We start from the raw sequence: 20,826 nt of genomic DNA on the forward strand, positions 1-20,826 counted from the left end.
GTCTCCTGCATTGCAAGTGGATTCTTTACCATCTGAGCCACCAAGAAAGCCCCCTTCCTCTATAGGAATTCATAATTACCTGTTCCTCTCAGGAGTTCTACAACTACATTTTGAGTTTGCCTTACTGAAATATGTGCTACAAGAGTTGCACTAATTCTTCTGTTTCTTGTTTTACAGCATAAAAATCAATGCCTTTTCATTTCCAAATACTTCACTCGCCTTTGTTCCTGGCGTCGGAATCAGGGCCCTGACCAACCATGGAACTACTAACATCAGCACAGACTGGGAAGTCAAGTCCCCGCTTTTGTGAGTATTCCACTGAAAAGTCTGCTGCTATTTTGGGGGGAAATGGAGCAAAAAATCAAAACTGTGCATGTTTGCCAATGTATTTGACATTAGGCTTCTTTCCCTCAATTGCTAACTGTTGAGGGAGTGTGCAATTTCCTTGGTTCTGTCTCGTCATAGCAAAAATTTGAAGCGACGGATGGACCAGTGTCACAGGTCGGTTACAGCTCAGTTTTATTTGGCAAGCAAAGGAAAATGCATCCTTGAGTGTAGGGCGGGCCAACCCAAAAGAAGCGAAGAGAAAAGAAGAGAGAGGCTCAACTTTGGCTCCTCTTTTTATGTTTTTTCTCCTCCCCCTGAGCCTGCCCTATGTAAACTGAGCTAACCAGGAGGGCTGTTTGTTTCACTTGATGTTTTCACTCCAGTCCTCAGACCTTACTCTGTTCTATTTTTGCTGGCTTTTCCCTTTCTTTGTCTTTTAACCACCGCTATCTTGGACTCCTTTTTCCTATTCTAACTACCTAACATTAGCCATCTTTCTCAAGCACATTCTTCAAGGAGAGATTTAAAACAGAATATCTTTTCTGGGGACAAGGGAGAGGGGCCTGAAAAGCATGAGTGGCAGAGTCACTGATCAATGTGCCATTTAAGATTTCCTAAGAGCTAGAAGTCCCTGATTGTTAGAGGCATGGACATGAGCTTAACATTTCAGAGTCCCAGTGAATCACCATCTGACCTTGAGCTAGTCTTTGAACATGCTTCCTTAACTGTAAGGGCAACTGCTGAGAAACAAGTCTTCCTACCTCACAAGGAGGTTGGAGGAGGGTAGTCAGCTTCAGCCCAATTCTGCCTCTACCAAAAGGCCTTTGCACTCTTCTATACAAAGAAAGGATCAAATTCAAGGTGCACTTACAAACTGCCTACTATGTGCAAGTCACTATCCTGGGTGTAGTGTTTAGGTCTGCCTAGGTGGATGCCCCAGGATAACACATTCATTCACCCATTTCGTTGTTCAACATCCATTGATTGAGTGCCTACTGCATCCATTTACAAATGGTACTGAATACCACTCATCTCCCTCTCAAGAACTCCAGTCTTGCAGAGAGTAGAAAAATGACATTTTTCCTGATAAGAAGCAGAGATTCATGTATTATTCTTTTCTTTGCTGACTTATCAACCATAGATTGAGTGCTTATTCTGTGTCAGGCCACAAGGTAAATCCTGGGGCCTGGAGATGAACTCCATCAAGGAGTTCACAGACGACATCTAAGTGTCACCTGCCCATCTAGATGCCCCTCCTAAATAAGCTGTGGCCACTTTACCCTTGTGTTCTCCCTCTAAACAAGCTTCATATATGAATTGTGCTTAATATTAAAACATCCCAACCACGATGGGGGCCAGAGCACTCAGGATGAAATACCTACAAGGTCCCTAGAACTGTCACTATTCACATATTTGTTACTTCATTTGTTCAGTAAGTAGCCATTCAGCTCCACTCCTATGTGTTGTAAGTGCCAGGAATCCAGAGGTGATGATGTTCTTGCCCTCGTGGGACTTAGAGCCTATGGGTAAGCCCTCCTCTGGCATAGATTCAGAGGAACAAGATCCACCTCCACCCCTGCCCAGGCATGGGTAACCTTGCACTTTTTCTCTCAATAGCCAAGACACAGGAGCAGCTGACCTGTTTCTCTCTGGGGTCTATTTCACCGGTATAGTTGTCTTGTCCCGAAATGACTTTGGTCACCCGATCCTGAAGCTCCAAGACTGCTATGCTCAAGTGAGCCATGCCGACGTCTCGTTTTCTGGAGAGCTCAGGTGAGCGAGGGCTTCTGGTGGGCAGTGGCTGAGCTGTGGCTGGATTCTCAGGCAGCTCCAAGGGGTGGTTATTAACTAGATACGACTCTGTATAAGCCTTTAAAAGAAGTTTTTTTTTCCTAGTGTCCTGTATAACTCCTTTGTTGAGCCCATGGAGAAACCCATTTTAAAGAAATTAAATGAAATGGTAAGTCCTTAAAGATTATCCAGCCACAGTGACATGCTGTCAGCAGCAGTTCTACCATGCTTTGATGAACTCTAAGTCAATAAACCTTGCCTGAGCACCAACTGTGTGCTAAGCACTCCCCAAGGCACTTTCACAAACATTACCCTTTGCAGCTTAATAGTTTCTCAAATGCCTGCTTTGTGCCAAATACTATGATTGGTGCTAGAGATATAGAGATAAATAAAACAGCACTCCCTCCCTCAAATCCTCACCTCAGGGTGGGCAAACAATCAAAAAGATTTGGTTTATTGTGTGCCTACTGCATGCCCAGCACTAGGCTAGAGTCTGTTGAGGATATGAAAAAGGAATAAGCTCATCTGTTTAGGAAAACCCAGTTCAGACTTATGAAACTAACTGAATAAGTACTTGAATCTTGTACACACCTATGTGGTCTTTAGATTGAACTGAAGGGGTTCAGAGAAATGGAAAAATTAAATAAATATATCCTGGAAGTATCCTGGGAGATATATTTGGAGGGTGCAGGACTTGAACTTGGCCTTGAATTACAGGTAGGATTTGAATAGGTAAGGAATAGGAGAAAAGAATGGATATTTCCAGCCAAGTGAAACAGTATAAGTTAGGTGACTTCCTGATTCCAGAAGTCAGTGTTTGAAGAAGGAAAAGATGGAGTTGGTGGTGAGCCCTCTTTCCAATTCTGACAGTATCTTCCCTGAACACTTCACATGTTCCTGAAGAGACAAGGAGAGGGGTGAGGAGGACAGGGAAAAGAAAGGAGATTCATCTCTGGAAAAGAGGGGCAAGGATGGTCTCTGGTTGTCTCCATCCTCCTTGTGTTGAATTCAGTGCTCAGAAGGCAGGAGGTGCATAATGAACGTTGATGAGGAAGTCAACACACAGAAACATTAAGCAGCTTGTCCAACAAGGTTGCCCGGCTGGTCCAAGGATGCTGAAGCTTTCCTATCTTTCTCCATCCTGACCTGAAAGGTGCTGACTGCCAGCAAACGTGCATGTTAGAGTAGCTGGGAAAGAGTGCTGTCACCTTCAGAGACCCCACCCTTGCTCATCCATCTTTCAAAACAAGCCATGGTCCTTTGGCCTCCAACAAGAAGTCAATAGTTAAGCTTGCCTGGAATTTGTATATGACATAGAGCTCATAGATGCTTTGCTTCTAGGGTTCCCTCTGTGTCACTGGAAAAGGACACAGTGGTCTAGCCATGTCAGACCTGATTTCAAATCCTGCTGATCTACTTGCTCACCTTCTCTAAGCTTCAATTTTCCCATCTGTAAATAAGGGACAGTAGTGCCTGCCTCTCAGGACTGTAGTGAAGACAAAATGAGGTTAACAATCACTAACATTCATTGAATGCTTATGACATAGCAGATGCAGTTATCATCCACACGTTGCAGATGAGGGGACTGAGGCCAAAGAGTCCAAGGAACTTGCCAAGGCATCCAACCCCAGGCAGCCAGGCTCCTGAGCCTCTGCACGTAGCCCCCACACTGAGTGTTCAACACATGCCTAGCACACGGCACCCGCCTTGGTCCTTTTCCTCCTTCCTACAGATGTGCTTGGGAGAGATTCAAGATTGCTTTTCTGATTCCAAAAGGGGCTCTGATCTAAGATGTCTGATCAAATGAGCTCTCAAAGCAGCCCAGCGAGGAAGTCAAGTCCCTGCTCTAACTCTCCCGGGGCAGGGCCTAGCATGCTGACAGTGGAGGGGAGAGGCAGAGGCGTCCCTGCCATCAGGAGAGGCTCAGCAGGTTCCCCAGGTGTCATAGCACATGGACTGGGCACACATCCTGTCATGCCACAGGAAGGAAGGCCAAGAGCTCATTCTTTGATGGAGCAAGCTGGGTGTAGTCCCAGTTGCTCTGAAGATGAGCCAGCATTCAATGGCACACCACCCACTCATTAGGAACTTGAGGCCCATGGACATCAACTCATTTAAGGGAAAGTCCAAAGGGAGAAGGTCTTCTCACTGAAAGGCCTTTGTGGGCAGGGTCTAGGCCCTGAAACAGAGATGTCCAGTACAATGTGATAACCTGCATTTTTTTTTTCCTCTTATGGCCAGCTCTGTCCCATCATCACAGGTGAGGTGGAGGCACTGAATGCCAATCTCAGCAAGCTGGAGGGTGAGTCCTAGAGCCATCTCTTCCGGGGGCTTCTTCGCCCACCCCACACTCAGGTGCTCTCCAGGCGGGATTTGCTCCGGCTCTCCTGTCTGCTTTCCCCTCTGCAAACTAGTGCCACTGCAGGAAGGGGCATGCGGGGACTGACCTGTGTGTGTAGGGCCTGCTCTTTTCTGCTGGTTAGCTAGCTTCACTGCAGGAGGAGATGGCTTCAGGAGACAAGATGCAAGGCAGAGGATTAAATGCTCGTGAGCTTGAATCCCAGCTCTGGTACTAAATCCATCCTCTTCAGAATGATGGATGCTCATCCTGACCAGTTACCCCTGGTCTAATCCCTTTGGTGGCTCCTATAGCTGCCTTCAGGATCAAGTCCAAATCCCTTAACAAGGACTATAAGACCCGCCTGTCATGGTCCAGCTCCTTCTCACCTCTCTGGACTTCATCTTCCACCTCTAGCTGCTCCAGCCATCAAACTGCTTCTCCTGCCTCACACCCTTGCCTCCCATCCTGCTGTCCTCTCTGCCTAGAAAAGCCTTCTCTCCTCTTCATCCATTTATTCACTTAAGAGATGTTTGCTGAGTACCTGTCTCTCTGCCAGCACTGTGCTAAGCACAGCTCTGCTTCCTGTCCCTCAGCCACTCCTTGCCCTGTTCCCTCCTCTTTATCTTTTAAGGCTCAGCTCAGGCATAGTTCCAGCTCCTCAATGCTCACATGATACTTTGGGTGTTTCTATCTCTTTGCACTCCATCCACTCATCCCCCAATGATATGCTGAGCCCCTGGAATAGGCTGGGTGCTATTCTTGGTGCTGGAGATACAGCAGTAAGCCTAGGAGAGAGAAATACCTGCCCTCATGGGGCTAGTGAGAGGAGACAGACAGCCAGCAAGATAATTAGTAACATCTACAGTATCATTGCAATAAATGGTAAGAAGAAAACTAAAGTAGGGAAGGAACTGGCTGGTGGCAGGGCAAGGAGGGAGGGTTGTTTAAAATACCCTGGCCGGGAAAGTCACCCCTGAACAAGTGGTGTTAGAGTAAGGACCTGAATGAAGTAGGGAGCAACTGCTCCTAAATCTGGATGAAGGACTTTCCAGTCAGAGGAAAACTCAAGCTCAAAGGCCCCTGTGGGAGCATGCTGAGTGCCTTGGAGGAACTGTGAGGAGACCATACTGGAAACAGAGCAACAAGGGGGAAGTATCAGGAGACAAGGTCAAAGAGGGGAAAGCAGATGGTTAGAGCTTCAGAGCTCCATTGGTCACCACGAAGGCTGGCTCTTAGTCTGAGATGAGAAGTTGTTGGAGAGTCCTGGTCGCACCTTGCATGTCCTGACTTATATTTTAAGGAGATCACTCTGGCTTCTATTAATTATAGGACAGAGTCAAAGGTGGAAGCAGGGAGACCACTTAAGAGATTACTGCAGTGACCCATATGAGCAAGGAAGGGAGGGACCTGGATGGAGCGAGGAAGATGGTGAGAGGTATTCAGATTAAGGATGTACCTGGAGGGTAGAGACTGTGGTACTTACTGACACATTGAATGTGGATCATGAAAAGAATCAGGGATGGATGACCCCAGGGTTTATGTTGAGCACCTGGAAAACTGGAAGAAATGGATTTATTGATACCAAGGTGAGGAAGACTGCAAGACTCAGTTTGTAGTCAGACCATCCAGAGCTCAGCTATAGATCTGCTCTTATTACATCGTGTTAATTTCCTGTTCCGCCTTGAGTTCTTTGAGGGGAGGAACTTTGACTCTTTTCTGTGTCTCTAACACCCAGCACAGTGCCTAACTCATAGTAGTTTAATACATAAGGGATGAAAGGAGATGGTGTCTGGACAGATGGATTGATGAGTGAATGCAGATAGATGAATAAAAAATAATAGATTGGCGAGGTAGGGAAAGAGTAAGGAGATGCAGAAAAGATGAGGAAAGAACCTGTGGAAGAGTCCCATGTCCTAGCTTGCTGTGGGCAAATTTCTTCACCTCTAGGAGCATGTATAAAAGGTTATGGATGAAAATTTGGTGTACCAATGGACGTGAATTTGAGCAAACTCCAGGAGATGGTGAAGGACAGGGAAGCCTGGGGTGCTACAATCCACAGGTTCGCAAAGAGTCAAGACACAACTTAGTGACTGAACAACAACAACCGAAATTTTATTGATGTTTCTCTCAGGGCAATGTGACAAATGAAAGTTTTTACTTTCTTCTTTTGATTTATCTACTTTTCCTGAGTTTTGAAAAGTGAGCAAGTGTTACTTAAGAAGTAGGGTAATAGTTAATTTTTGTTTTAAATAATAGAGGATTCAGAATTATATTATCCTGGATAAACATTAATCATGCATTATACTATACCTTTATGAATGTAAATTTTCTTTTTTTTTTTTTTTTTTAGTTTTAAGAAAGATTGACAACTATACTCTGCTGGATTATTCCCTAGTCAGTTCCCCAGAAATTACTGAGAATTACTTTGACCTGAATTTGAAGGTAATTTTGTCATCATCAGAGTTCTGATTTTGGCCATTAGCAGCCAATATTCAAGGAACAAACATTATGTGCAGAAGGAAATATAACTATGTTCTCTTCCAATAATTTAATTTTCTTTTAAGAAATTCTCTCATGTTTACGTTCCTTTAAAAGTTTCTTGAACACTTTCTTGATTGGTAAATGATTGTTTGGATTACATAACATATGTCTGCCTTCTTCAAGAAGAGTATCATATTGTCTACCTCTGGGAGTAAGGTTTGAGGCTAAGAGGCAGCAAGTAAGATAGTCTGCATTTATTAGAACTCAACAGATCCATATATTGTAAATATTGATACTTCTATTTATTCCTAACTCTCAGGTTAGTAAATTTAACTGAGGGCTGCTGATCTTGATCAGGGCCATTAGCTCATGATAATGGTGTTTGTTGATTGTAGAAAAGTAATTAACTATGGTTACATTTAATTTGCTCCAAAGTTAATATCATTGTTTTTTTTAATGCATACAGACTTATGTTTCAAGGACTCAGAGTCCTTCAAATCAGTTAAATGTTACACGAGACACCATTTTGTAATAACAGCCTATAGCTAATGAGGTCAGCATTTAAAATGTCACAAAAACGCTTTAAGCCACGTAGCACCCTGGGTCCTTTTGTGTCTATGATGCCCCAGATGCTCAGAAGTCACAGTCAGAGGTTTGACAGCTCTAATTCTCTATGTGACACTTGGGGACCTATCCAGAGCTGTTCCCTCCAGATACAGGCACTTGCCTTCCTTTCTCTGAGAAGAGGACCAACAAGGACACTCTCACCAGATTACGCCCCAGAGTGGACAAGACATGCTCAGATGTGCTTAAGAAGTGATCAAAACACTGAAACACAGTCCATAGACAAGGAGTCAGAGGACTCGTGGTCTTCTCATCCCCACTGAGTTTCCGCAGTTTCCCACATTCCGACTTGAGTGGATCCACCTCCTGCACGGCTGACTCTTCCCCTAATCCGCTGGTCTTTCTCTCTATTTCCCCACAGGGCGTTTTCTACCCGTTGAAAAGTCTCCAATATCCCCCCTTCCCATCAGTTCCTTTTGTGCTCCCGGAACGCAGTGACTCTATGCTCTACATTGGAATCTCCAAGTATTTCTTTAAATCTGCATCCTATGCTTATTTTACAGCTGGGGCTTTCAGCTTCACTCTCACCACGAAAGAGGTGAGGAATGTTAATGGATGATAACAAGCAACACCAACGTTGAATCTTATTTTAAGTATCCCATTATGGGGGTTGTAATGTTCTTATTCCTGGGCCATTGTAGACACTATCACTTCTAGCAGGATGATGAATAAAGGGATTGCAGAATGAATGTTGATATTAGTTGGAGAGTTGCTGGGTTTCCAGTTCTGCCAATTTCAGGTTTTATGTTCTTCTAGATTGATCTTAAATAATACTAAGAACCCCCTTCACTACTTATTACCTGTGATGAATACCTGTGAAATTTTGGCAGTTTCAATGTACCTAACATCTCTATGCCAGATTTTCATCATTTGGAAAATGGGAATAATAATAAACCCATACTCGTAGGGTTGTTTTGGGTATTAAAGAGGTTTAAATATATGTAAAGTACATGCTCCATACATCTTTATTATTATTGTTTGTGCTATGCTAACATAAAGATTTCTCCTATTGGTAATTACAATTGACATCGACAATGATCAGTAAATAGCACAGATATTCACTGATCCTCTTTGTCATGCCCCTCCCTTTTATAATGAGAACACTCTCTCCAGCCAGTCAACTAACAACTTTCATTGAGCATCCCTCATGACTCTTTCCATTCTCTAGGTCCTAATTATACATGTAGTTATAAATCTTATGTTCAAAATGCTGGTGGCAATACAAGCTCCCAGACACTGCTGAGAATGAGATATTTCTAGTTTCAGACTTGAAAACCATTCATCTGTGAAGATAAATTGTTTATGTATTGTTTATCTCAGTAATCTCTGAAAATGAGGAAGATAAAACAAGACTTCTTGTTAACCACTGTAAAACATTTACATATGGATCATACCTATATGATGTACACTGTGTTCCCAAGGTTAAAAGTTACTTCTCAAAGCAATGTAACTACCTGTGTGACCTAAGGGCAAGTCACTTTACTTCTATGGGCCTCTGAGTTCCTGTGGTTGGGCTATGAAATGATAGATCACCTTCAAACACTAGGCATTTCTGGTGCAACAACTTCATGATTCATAAAAATTATAGAGAATGCTGCATTTTCCTTGAAAATACAACCCAGGTATAAACCTTCCAGTGACATGATATTCTTGATTTTCCAGATTTCCAACCATTTGCTTCACAACTCTCAAGCCCTTGGCAACATGCTCTCCCGGGTGAGTGCTCAGGGTTTGACTCCTTAATGGTATATTTGCTTTCATTGCAGTTACTTCTGGAAGACTTTGTATTCCTTTTTGGTTCAAGCTTGCATCCATATTTCCCTTCTTAAGGGTTTTGTCTTTTAAAAAGTACTTAGTTATTTATAGTGCCACATGCGGGGTGTTTAGCTATGGCATGTGAGATCTATATCATTCCCTGACCAGGGACTGAACCCAGGCTCCCTATATCGGGAGCATGGAGTCTTAATCACTGGACCACCAGGGAAGCCCCAAGAGTTTTGTCTTTTAATCAGATATCTACAAATACTAACTGAACAATTCAATACAAGTTACTAGTGAAGACATTGTAAGTTCACAGAATAAATCCTCTGTTCCTTCTATAAATTCCACCACACTTGAAATAATTAGTTTAAATGAGAAAGGAAGGAACAGGGCTTACATTTGTGACCTTAGTAATAGTGGCGTTAGCTGCTCAGTTGTATCCAGCTCTTTGTGACCCCATGGGCTATAGCTTGCCAGGCTCCTCTGTCCATGGAATTCTCCAGGCAAGAATACTGGAGTGGGCTGCCTTTCCCTTCTCCAGGGGATCTTCCCGACCCAGGGATCGAATCTGGATCTCGCATTCCAGGCAGATTCTCTACCATCTGAGCAACCAGGAACCCATTTGATACCTTAGTAAAGCAACTACTAAGATCATGGTGGCGTGGCACCTAAGTATTGGGCATAGTGTACTGAAAGGCTCAGGTTTGCCCTGGAGGACCCAGAGGTGCTTGTGTAGCATCCTGGTTTTAGAGCAAAGATCTCAAGTCGGATAGACCTAGACTTGAACCCTAGTTCTACAGCTTACCTGCCTGAAACCTTGAGAAAATTGCTTAATCTCTCTAAGGCTCGCTCTCTTTAGTTGTGAAATGGGAATCCTGATAGAATCTGCCTCACAAAGATTTTGTGGAGATTGAATGAAATAATACTGAAAGTCCTAACATGTGCCTGACACACAGCATGTGTTCAGTAAATGCCAGCTGTTCTTATTGCTATGTTGTTATTGGTATTATTATTAAAGAGCTTTTTTCTAACTGTGATGATGTAAGATTGATCACCACAGGCCACCCCAGATTTGTGATATCTCTTCATCTCATGACTCCCGATCTCTGTCTCTTTCCCTGAATGTGGATTGCAGATTGCAGAACTCTACATCTTGTCCCAGCCCTTCATGGTACAGGTCATGGCAACAGAGCCTCCTGTGGTCCGTTTACTTCCAGGTAACTTCACCCTGGACATCCCCGCCTCCATCATGATACTCACCCAGCCCAAGAACTCGACTGCAGAAACCATCGTTTCCATGGACTTTGTAAGTCTGCGGGGACAGGAGGGCAGCCTATGGATACCAATCCTGTCTGTGCAGTAGACCACTGACCTGCAGGTTCTACTAGAGATTTGGAGGGATGGGATGAGCTCCATCAATTACAGGAGTGGGCAGGGTTGAGACTGAGGCAGAGGGAGGTATGGAGGCCAGTTCTCATTCAATAGCTCTCAACCCTTCGCCACATGCTGTGTGCCTTTTCCTTTTCTTCAGTTACATTAATAACCAAATTTCTTTTTTTTTTTTTTAATAAGTCCATCAAGGTGGAGATCAAGTTTATTTGAGTAGATGAAGGCCAAATGCAATCTGAGAGAAAATGACTGAACAATGAACCTAAGTGAGATGCTACACACACACATACATACACACACACAAACCCACACATAAACACACACACACACACATACACATACATGGACAAGAGAGATTAGAAGAAAATGAAAAATAATTTAAAGGAGATTTTCAAACAGAAAGTCTTTATAGTTAGTCTCCCTACCTGCAAGACAGTATTTTCAGGAGCTGTTTCTTTTTTTTATTTTATTTTATTTTATTTTTATTTTTTTTAGGAGCTGTTTCTTTTCAATGTTTTTTGAGATGAAAGTGAAGTTTATGTTTCTGCTATGGGTAGTGATATTTGTGACCAAAATGGACAAATTCACTCATCTTACTAATGAATGTCTTTGTTCGCTGCAGGTTGCTAGTACCAATGTTGCCCTGGCTATTTTGGGACAAAGACTGATCTGCTCTTTATCTCTGAACAGGTAAGTTCAGTTGATATGACTGTTGGATGGTAGTAACAAGTGAATCAACAGGCCAAGAGACAGGTGAACATTCACAACACAGGTGAAGTTATCATCCAATAGACATGAATCATTAAGCATTTCTCCTGTAACAGTCCAGATAATTTCAAAGTATCGATCTAACTGAAAATTGTATTATGAATTTTTTCTTCCTAGTAAACAATATTCAGATAAATCTGGCAACAAAATTAGCATAAGTTTAATTCTACAATGTAAATTCTCATTCTAATGGTACAGCAATAAAAAATGAATTTCCTTTTCAACAAATTTAAAATGGATGCTATTGAAGAAAGAGAATGAAACTTTGAGGTCAAGGAATGAAGTTTCAAACCCCTGCTCCCTGGTTCCAGAACCATGATCAAGTCTTTTAACTGCTTTGAACCTCAGCTGCCTTATCTGTAAAATAACGAAGTCATAAAGAATCATCTCTGAGTTACCTTCAGTCTCTGAACATTCAGATCCCATTACTAGAGTGTAGCGTTTAACTAGACCATGCCCCGTGGCCTGGCTGGCTCTCAAATGCAAGCCATGCAGTGTGAAAGAGTTTGAGCAGGTCATGTATATAGATCACTGAACACTAATTGCCACTGGGAAGGATCATCTTCAAAGCTCATTCTCTTCAGCCCTTATAAAGCCCATAGTGGAAGTCATGAATCAGACAACCTAGGAGTGAGGATATACAGAATAATCAGATGGCACAGATTAAATCCACGAAAGGAGGAAGAGGAAGTGATAAAACAGACAAATCAGAGTCTGAAAAGACTGGGAAACCAACAGAGGAGAAAAGTTAAGCCAATCACCATAAGTCAACTTGATGGCTAGGAAGACTATTGTAGGAACATGGAAAATATGTTCAGTAAAATAAGATGAAATGAAATAAGCAGAATATAGAACTGCATAAACACAACCATCAACCATGTAAAGTAGCTTTCCATCTGGACGAGAAGGTGAATTACAAATGAAGGATTGTGTTAGGATATGAGATTATGAGTTGGCTGTTATCTTAAAACTTTTTTTATAACTATGTTGCTTTTCCAATAAAAGGAATGATAAAAGCAAAAAGTAGTGTGGTTTCCCAGAGATAAAAGATTTCATGAAGGCTTTCTCCTCAATTTTACCAGGTTTTCAAAGGACTGATTTCTCCATTAAATTCAATAGGCATGGTGCCCAGAGCCTATGAAACTTCAGAGACTCATGAAAATGTTTTCATATATTTTAAAATAAGAAATTTAAAATGAATTCAACCCAGACTGGACTATACCATGACTTTATAACACCTTAGTCTTCGAAGATCAGTTTTAATATTGGGGTTTTTTTTTTTTTTGGTTTTTTATGGAGGAAGAACTCCCAAAGGTTTCAGGTCACCAGATGTCATGATACAGCCCTGTTTCTAGAAGATCAAGGCTGATGAATTTCTTAACCTTGATGGGTGATCTTTGAGATGGCAGTTTTAATGGTTGAAAGGGTGGAAACCAGAGAGCAGGAAGAGAGAGGGGAAAGGATGGAAGGTGAGGAGCTGGCAGTATCTGAGCTAGGCCATGAGAAAGGCCAGAATTTGGAAGTTGGTTTGCCTGAGTCACAGTCCTGTGAGTACAGGTGAGACCTCCATCCGACGGCTGAGAGGAAAGGGGAGCTGGAAGTCTGAAGTGATGGGGGATCCCTGCGGCAAGGCTGCTGACTGAGGCAGCAAGCTCTGAGAAGGTAGAAATAATATTTGCCCTTGAGCCAGGGTCTGGTTTCCTGTCAGGATGAGAAGGAAGGATTTAATAAGAACAGGACTTCAGGCTGCGGCAAGCAGGTAACAAAGATCTTGAGTTGCAGAGAGACCCAGGTGCTTTTCTGCTGACCCTCAACTCCAACATTCCTACCAGTAAGAAACTGCAGGTACAGTGGGCATTATGTTTATTTACAGAAAAGTGAAAGTGTTTGTCGCTCAGTCATGTCCAACTCTTTGCCACCCCATGGACTGTAGCCCACCAGGCGCCTCTGTCTAAATTCTCCAGGCACGAATACTGGAGTGTTCAGCCGTTCCCTTCAGGGCATCTTCCTGACCCAGGGATGGAGCCCTGGTCTTCTGCATTGCATGCAGATTCTTTACTATCTGAGCCACCAGGAATAATTAGGAAAACTGATGGTAACCTGTTAATTTCACATCATCCAAAGAAATGTTTGAATTCATTCTCCAGCTTCCTGAGGTCCACAAGTCTGCTTTGACCTTGCAAACGCAAATCTAAAAGTAGAACTCCTGCCTCCCCAAAGTCTCCTCCAAGTCCCCTGTGACCTCCTTTAGATTCAGGTCACTGGGCAGGCTTCCTGTACCCTGAGGCCTTGGTGGTCTCTGAATAGGACTACCTATATAATTTGTGAGGCTTGGTGCAAAATGAAAGTGCAGACCCCCCTGTTAAAAAATCATGAAGAACTGCAAGATGGAGACAGCAGGGCATTAAACTAAGCACGGAGTCCTCCTGAGCACTGCACAGGTCACATGCGCTGAGTCTGAGGGTGGTTCCTTCCGAGGTACAACAGCAAACCTCAGGCAGTGAGCAGACTGGGGGCAAGGCTGGCGGGCCTGGCATCACTCGGGTCCAGCCAAACCCAGAAGCAAGGCTGCAAAGGAGCAGAGGCTGTGCTGACAGAATGCTTTAATCTTCGGCAGCAAGAGTGGTAACCCTGTCTCCCACACGCCCATGACTCTGCTCCTGGGCTCTGGGAGAGAGGCTTTTCAGGGGGAGCTGGTTTGCTGATAGGTGACATCATAGAGGGGCTTCCCAGGTGGCACTAGTAGTAAAGAACCTGCCTGCCCCAATGCAGGAGATATGAGATGCGGGTTTGAGCCCTGGATGGGGAAGACCGCCTGGAGGAGGACATGGCAACCCACTCCAGTATTCTTGCCTGGAGAATCCCATGGACAGAGGAGTCTGGCGGGCTCAATCCATAGGCTTGCAAAGAGTCAGACACAACTGAAGCCACTTAGCATTCAGGCACACACACACAACGTCATAGAGACACAGCAGGAAGACGTGTGAAGAGCACGGGGATCAGTGAAACACCCCTGGGGAGAACCAGGGAACACAGGGTCTCCGAATACATCCCCCCAGAACACCATAGCCTTCCTAACCATCTTCTGCCTGAGGGTGGCTCTCTGGAGCTGCTCAGGTCTGGCTCCCTAGATATAAGATGTAGAAATCAGAGGTGAATCCAAGGTGGAGAGTTTAGAGAGGAGGTGAAATCACAGGCTCAGAATAGCTGGTTCAGGTCCCAGCCCAGATATCATTAGCTGTGGGATCTCAGGCAAGTTTCCTAATGTCTCTGGGCCTACATTTTCTCCTCTATAAAATGATATAGTAAAACCTACTTTAAGGAATATGTGACTTAATACATGTAAAGTGCATGTTAAGTGTCTTTAAAAAAAAAAAAGATGGCAATTTAAAACTTGGATGCTGGCTTCAGTCAGGGGAAGGCAATATTCAATTATTCAAGAGTATTTCAAGAGTTTCATTCAGAAAATACCTCATTCTTCTGCCTCCTGCCCAGTGATGGCTACTAGAGAAATAGCCTTTTGCTCTATTATTTATAACTACTCTTCATTATTGAGCCTTTACTATCTGCTGGTCCTGTGCCAAGCACCACACGTATATTATTTAAATCTCACAGCCTGTATCTCCAGAACCCAGCACCATGTCTGTAGATTGAATGATTAATCCTAGAGGAAGCTTATTATCTCCATTTTATGGTTTATATGGGTCAATTAACTAAGTGTTGACCAACATAAATGGACTGCCAGATATTTCTCCAGCAAAGATGGTTTAATGTGGGACAAGCAGAGAATTGCATTTTGGGGTCTATAACCATGGGGAGACTTGTACAAGCCCCCACATGTCAAGGGAAGGAGAACCCTTTTACAGAGGGGACAAGGAAGTCAAGAGGGCTGTAATAGAGTTCATGACTTTTCTTTAACTGAGTCCTTGCTAGAAAAGGTTTCCTTCTTCCTATTGGGCTCTGCTGTTGTCCCAGGGTGTGAAAGCTCCCCCTTCTGGTTTCCTGGCTCAATTTAATCAAGCTTTCTATTTATTAATAATTTTTTACATGAGTCACAGGGCTATTGAATGGCAGAGCTAAAACTTGAATCTGAGTGAGTCTTCAAAGCAATGGGTGTTTGTTTACTTGCTACATTATACTGTATTTGATGTGGTGAATAGCTAAGACTTAGAAAATGACACTTAGACCTTCAACATATAAAATAAATATCCTTGCCTGGAGGAGGAGACCAAGAGCATGGAGTCAGGTTAAACTGAAATAGGCAGCATGTCCTTTCTCAATTTTAAGTACTGATAGAAAAAAGAGAAGACACTGGCATTGTGTGTCCTAAAATGGTAAAGGCACACAGCCCTTTTCTCATCACATTAAATGAAACTCGGTGAAGAAAAGATAAAGAAAGTGAAAGTTGGGAGTATTAGTAACAAACTTGACTTCTTTGGTATGTCCAATTAGAAGCACAGGCTCTGGAGTCAAGCATGTCTCATTTTGAATAATACCTCAGTCATTTGCTGACTGTGGCCTTGTGCATGTCCACTGAGCCCTCTAAGAAGCAGTTTCTTCCTCAGCATAACAGAGCCCCTGTTTAGAGTGTTGTATCCGTAGAGATGAGAATGTATGAAAAGCACAGCTCCCAGCACATAATCAGTGCTCAAGAAACTTTGTTGCAACTAGTAGTAGGGCTTTTTATTCTTTCCCCATTCTGGGATCAAAGTTTGGCCAAATAAGACAGGAGAAATTGGTCCCAAAAGACATGACAAGTCAGGAGGGTCTTAAAAGCTGTGGAGTTGGCCTTCGGAGTCCTTACAGTTCTTTTTACATTTGAGTCTTTTTTTTTTTTTTCAAACACAGTTCTATTTGGAGGTAACTCCGATCCAGATTGGTCCTGTAGTAGGCGTTTTTGAGACTAATTCAGAGACTAAATTAAACAACAGTTTCCCTTCTATGGCCTTCATACAGATTACTTAATTCTAACCCTTTTTCTTAATCACGTATAAAGCTCAAGGCAATCCAGTGCACATGACCGCTCAACCATTTAGAGTTTGGAACATTTTTGTGACATTCCCATCATCGAGAATTTGGATGCTCCCAAACTGCACCCCACCCAACTACCATACACACAGGCGCGCTTGCACACACACACACACACACACACACACACACACACAGAGTTGTTCTACTACCTCTCCCACGCAACACTGTCAGAGAATGCAAATAGAGCTGCCTACAAGCAGATAGCATCACACCCAGCTCTACTTCTCACAGTTGGGCAGATAAACATTTCCCAGCGTGAGCCATCTGGTGAGAAACAGAAAGGAAAACAGGTCTGGGAAGAATGGGTCCAGTTTCTGTTGGAACGGTGCTCGGACAGGCCAGCAGAGCTCAGGCTTGGCACCCGGGCTGATTTCCATCTCTACCCTCCCACTGAGCTTCGGTTGAGGCCAGGGGAAAGGAAGGCCACAGAGGGGGCCCCTATTGGAGAAGGAGCCCCCAGTGACTTCTTCCCTTTCTCCCAGACTCATTGGTGGGAGGGCGGATTTCTAGACTGCAGAAGGCAATGGGGTTGAAATACTGGGAAACTCTTCCTCAGCGAGAGAATCCTTTACTTCTGGAGGAGGCTCAACATCTGCCTCCCCTCAAAAGTGTTCATCATTGGATGAAATCCACGGCCTAGGGTTTTCAAGATCTTCAGCATCTGGTCCTGCCTTTCAAACCAGCCAGTCTTCCCTCCCTGAAGTGAACATACCACTCCAGCTGCCTCACCCTCGAGGTGACCTCAGTCCAGCAGTCCAGTAGTCCCCAACCTTTTTAGCACCACGGACTGATTTTGTGTGAGACAGTTTTTCCATGGACTGGGGTGGGGGTGTGGGGATGGGGAGAGATGGTTCAGGCAGTATTGCCAGCAATGGGGAGCTATGGGGAACAAACAGCATTGATCACCCACCCACGGCTCACCTCCTGCTATGCGGCCCAGTTCCTAACAAGTACCAGTCCGTGGCCCAGGGGTTGGGGACCCTGCAATATACACTTTCCCATCCATCTTTTATCTGCTCATTTATCCATACATCCACTCAGTGAGAATTTATAGAGCACCAAGTATATGTTCTGCCCTGTTCTTGATACAGAGAGTTGAGAGAAAAACAATAGTTTCTACCTTCCAGATTCTCAGCTTAGTGAGGGTAACAGTCAGATTAACAAGCAATTACAGTACTGGGTGCTAAGTGATAGGGTAGGGGTGCTTGTACGTGGTAGTATACAGAGTGTTTCTCTCAAAAGACAATTTATTTTTCCCCATATTATACACACACACACACACATAATCCACTCTGGTCTTATCACCTTTTCACACCTTCCCAGAATTCCTGCAACAAGTAGTGTGTAAACCCATAAAACAGCCCCTGAGTACAAGCTGCTTTGTGATGTTCTATAATTGCTTCCTGCACATACAGTTTCTCCCCATCCCTCATAAATACAGATATCAATAAAACTTCATATTGCCTAGCACACTACTGAGCATGGAAGAAGCACCTGGGAACCTCACCCTGCCAATCTTATCTCCATACTGAAACTAGAGTGATCTTTACAGAGCCCTGACATCCCCCGCCCCTCCTTAGAAACATTCCATAGATTCCTTTCCAGATAAACATGACATTTCTAACATGGCCTGAGAAGCCCAGCCTTGTCCGACAGACAGCCACTGTCTGTCTGTCACATCATACTGCTGCTCTCTCCCTAGCTTTCTGTTCTCTCTACGCAGACTTTTGCAACCTCGGCCCAGACCCCTTCCCCCTTCCTTCCGCATTTTGCCTTTTTAATCCTGCTCATCCTTCTTATGTCAACTCTAAGACACAGCCCTTTCTTGGAAAGTTTACTGCATCCATCAAGTTAGATCAGGTTCCTTTGTCATTTACCTCAATTAACGTATTTCTTTCCTTCAGAGTTTTTATCTAACCTTTAATTAAGCCTTCATCAGTGCGATTATTTGGTTAATGTCTGCCTTCCCACTGGACTGTAAACTACATGGGATAGTGACTGTGTTTGGTTTTTACTCACACTTCTATCTCTGGTACCAGTTCCAGGGCTGACATATACTAGGTATTCAATAGATATCTGCTAGAAGAATCAATGAGTGAATGAGTGAACACTAGTTGCGATATATGTCATGCTCTGTACTCAGTCCTAGGAATACAAAGGGAATTAAGACTGGATCTCAACCCACAGGGAGCTTATAGTCAGAGGGCAAAGACATAAGCAATTATTATAGGGACTGCATGCAGGAATTCATTATCAATGGCCACGGGGTTGCAGGAATGGCATTGTGAGTGTCTGCGTTTTGGTCCACTTGGCCATTATGTCACACTTGCTACATTAACTCAGAATATGAAGAACCTTTGTCTTTTGCTGTGTTTTAAATTTTGCACTTTAGCTCTGGTTTTCGATTAGAGCAGTAAACTTTCTCCAAAACTTTCTTTCTCTTCTCTTCCTTCTTTCTTTCTTTCTGCCATGTGGCATGCAGGATCTTAGTTCCCTGACCAGGGTTCAAACCCACACCCCCTACAGTGGAAAAGTGGAGTCTTAACTACCAGACAGCCATGGAAGCCCCCAAACCCTTAAAAATAGGCTTTACTTGGACTACCAAGTCCAGTGGTTAAGACTCCACGTTTCCAATACAGGGGATGAAAGTCCAATCCCTGGTCGGGGGGACTAAGATCCTACATGCCATGTGGCATAGCCAAAATTAAATAAAATAGGTTGTACTTTTATATGTCTGCAACATAGAACCATTTGAGCTCTCTTTCTCCCCAGCTACTCTCTGTTTCTCTAATAAAAATTGCTGCTAGTAGCAGGACCTTAGGGCTTCCCTGGTGCCTCAGACTGTAAAGAATCCATTAGCAATGCCAGAGACCTGGGCTCAATTCCTGGGTTGGGAAGATCCCCTGGAGGAGGGCATGGCAACTCACTCCAGTATTCTTGCCTGGAGAATCCTCATGGACAGAGGAGCCTGGCAGGTTACAGTCCATGGGGTCGGAAAGAGTCAGACACAACTAAGCGACTAAACACAGCCCAGCACAGCAGGGCTTGAAGTAACAGGTTAGGGGCCAAGTGGAGAATACAAGGTCAAAGGAGTGAAGTTGGTTGCCACCTAGTGGTCTGAGTTGAGCTTTTGTGTTTTTCAGAGCCAGGACAAGAAGAGTTTAGTTGGGGAACTAATGGGGTAAATTGAGAACTAGGAAACAGAAGTAAGCCCAGGTGGCTCAGTGGTGAAGAATCCGCCTGGCAACTCAGGAGACACAGTAGACACACCAGTTCCATCCCTGGGTCGGCAAGATCCCCTGGAGTAGGAAATGGCAACTGGCTCCAGTATTCTTGACGGGATAATCCCACGGACAGAAGAGCCTGGTGGGCTACAGTCCACAGGGTCTCAAAAGAGTCAGACATGGCTTAGCGACTGAGCACACATGCGCAAGAAAAGGATAGTTGGTTTGTAGAAACCTCAGACGGTAACCAATCATGGCTTGGGGTTGTAATGAAAGAACAGGAGATTCACAAGTATATTCCTCTTTCGTGCAGGCCGAATTTCTAGGCTGCCCTAGATTGTCCCTCGTAAGAAGCAGGTTGACCAGGGGGAGGCATCCTCCTCACATTTCCCCAGCAGTATCTTCAAGTGATGTTCAACTGCTCAGCTTACTTCCTTCAAGTAACAACTGCCCTAACAATTCTGGTCTTCACTTTCTAGTAAGACCAACCTGTGCCACAGGGCCTCTGATATCACCTCTTTTCTTTTTTCTTAATTTATTTTTTTTGGCCGCACTTCAGGGTATGTGGGATCTTAGTTCTTCAACCAGGGACTGAACCTGCATCCCCCTGAGATGGAAACACTATATTTGGGAAGTTCCCTCTGGTACCATTTCTGATCTTTGTCAGAATTAACAGTCTTTCTAGTTTTTGCTCTTAGCTGTTACCTTAAAAAAAAAAAAGAAACCTCAAAGCCTAATTCATACTAACACGATATTAGCTGATAATAAGCAAACTTACCTCTTCCATGCACATTTATTTCTTAAATGTTATAGCAGAAACATTCTTGGGAGAGGCACAGCTGAGTAAAGTGGCCACACCTTATTGAAGCGGGGCATAGATGGGGAGACACTTAGATATTGTATGTGAACTCCTTGATCATCAGTTTTCTTGTCTGCCAAAGGGGCAGTAATAGTAGCATCACTCGCAGAGTCATTGGGAAGATTACATTTTAAATGTTCATATAGCTTCTAGAAGAGTCCGTGCCACCACCACCGTCATCATCACTGTCATTGTCATATTTATTAATAAGGGACCAGTCTAACTTGGGG

The 20,826-nt window shown here is 43.7% G+C and overlaps 1 protein-coding gene across 2 annotated transcripts in view; it reads left to right on the plus strand.

The window, feature by feature from the left end:
* The window catches only part of BPIFC (BPI fold containing family C), a 39,911-nt gene that overhangs the window by 14,487 nt on the left and 4,598 nt on the right, over positions 1–20,826 (plus strand). For both annotated transcript variants that reach the window (XM_043881681.1, XM_043881680.1), the window contains exons 5-13: positions 178–306; positions 1,945–2,100; positions 2,224–2,287; positions 4,360–4,420; positions 6,810–6,901; positions 7,926–8,102; positions 9,227–9,280; positions 10,461–10,631; positions 11,337–11,404. In XM_043881681.1, the coding sequence (XP_043737616.1) occupies positions 178–306; positions 1,945–2,100; positions 2,224–2,287; positions 4,360–4,420; positions 6,810–6,901; positions 7,926–8,102; positions 9,227–9,280; positions 10,461–10,631; positions 11,337–11,404 (972 nt within the window). The remainder of the gene's footprint in view (positions 1–177; positions 307–1,944; positions 2,101–2,223; positions 2,288–4,359; positions 4,421–6,809; positions 6,902–7,925; positions 8,103–9,226; positions 9,281–10,460; positions 10,632–11,336; positions 11,405–20,826) is intronic.

This window comes from Cervus elaphus, chromosome 22 (genome assembly GCF_910594005.1).
Source record: "Cervus elaphus chromosome 22, mCerEla1.1, whole genome shotgun sequence".
Classification (NCBI taxonomy): Eukaryota; Metazoa; Chordata; class Mammalia; order Artiodactyla; family Cervidae; genus Cervus; species Cervus elaphus.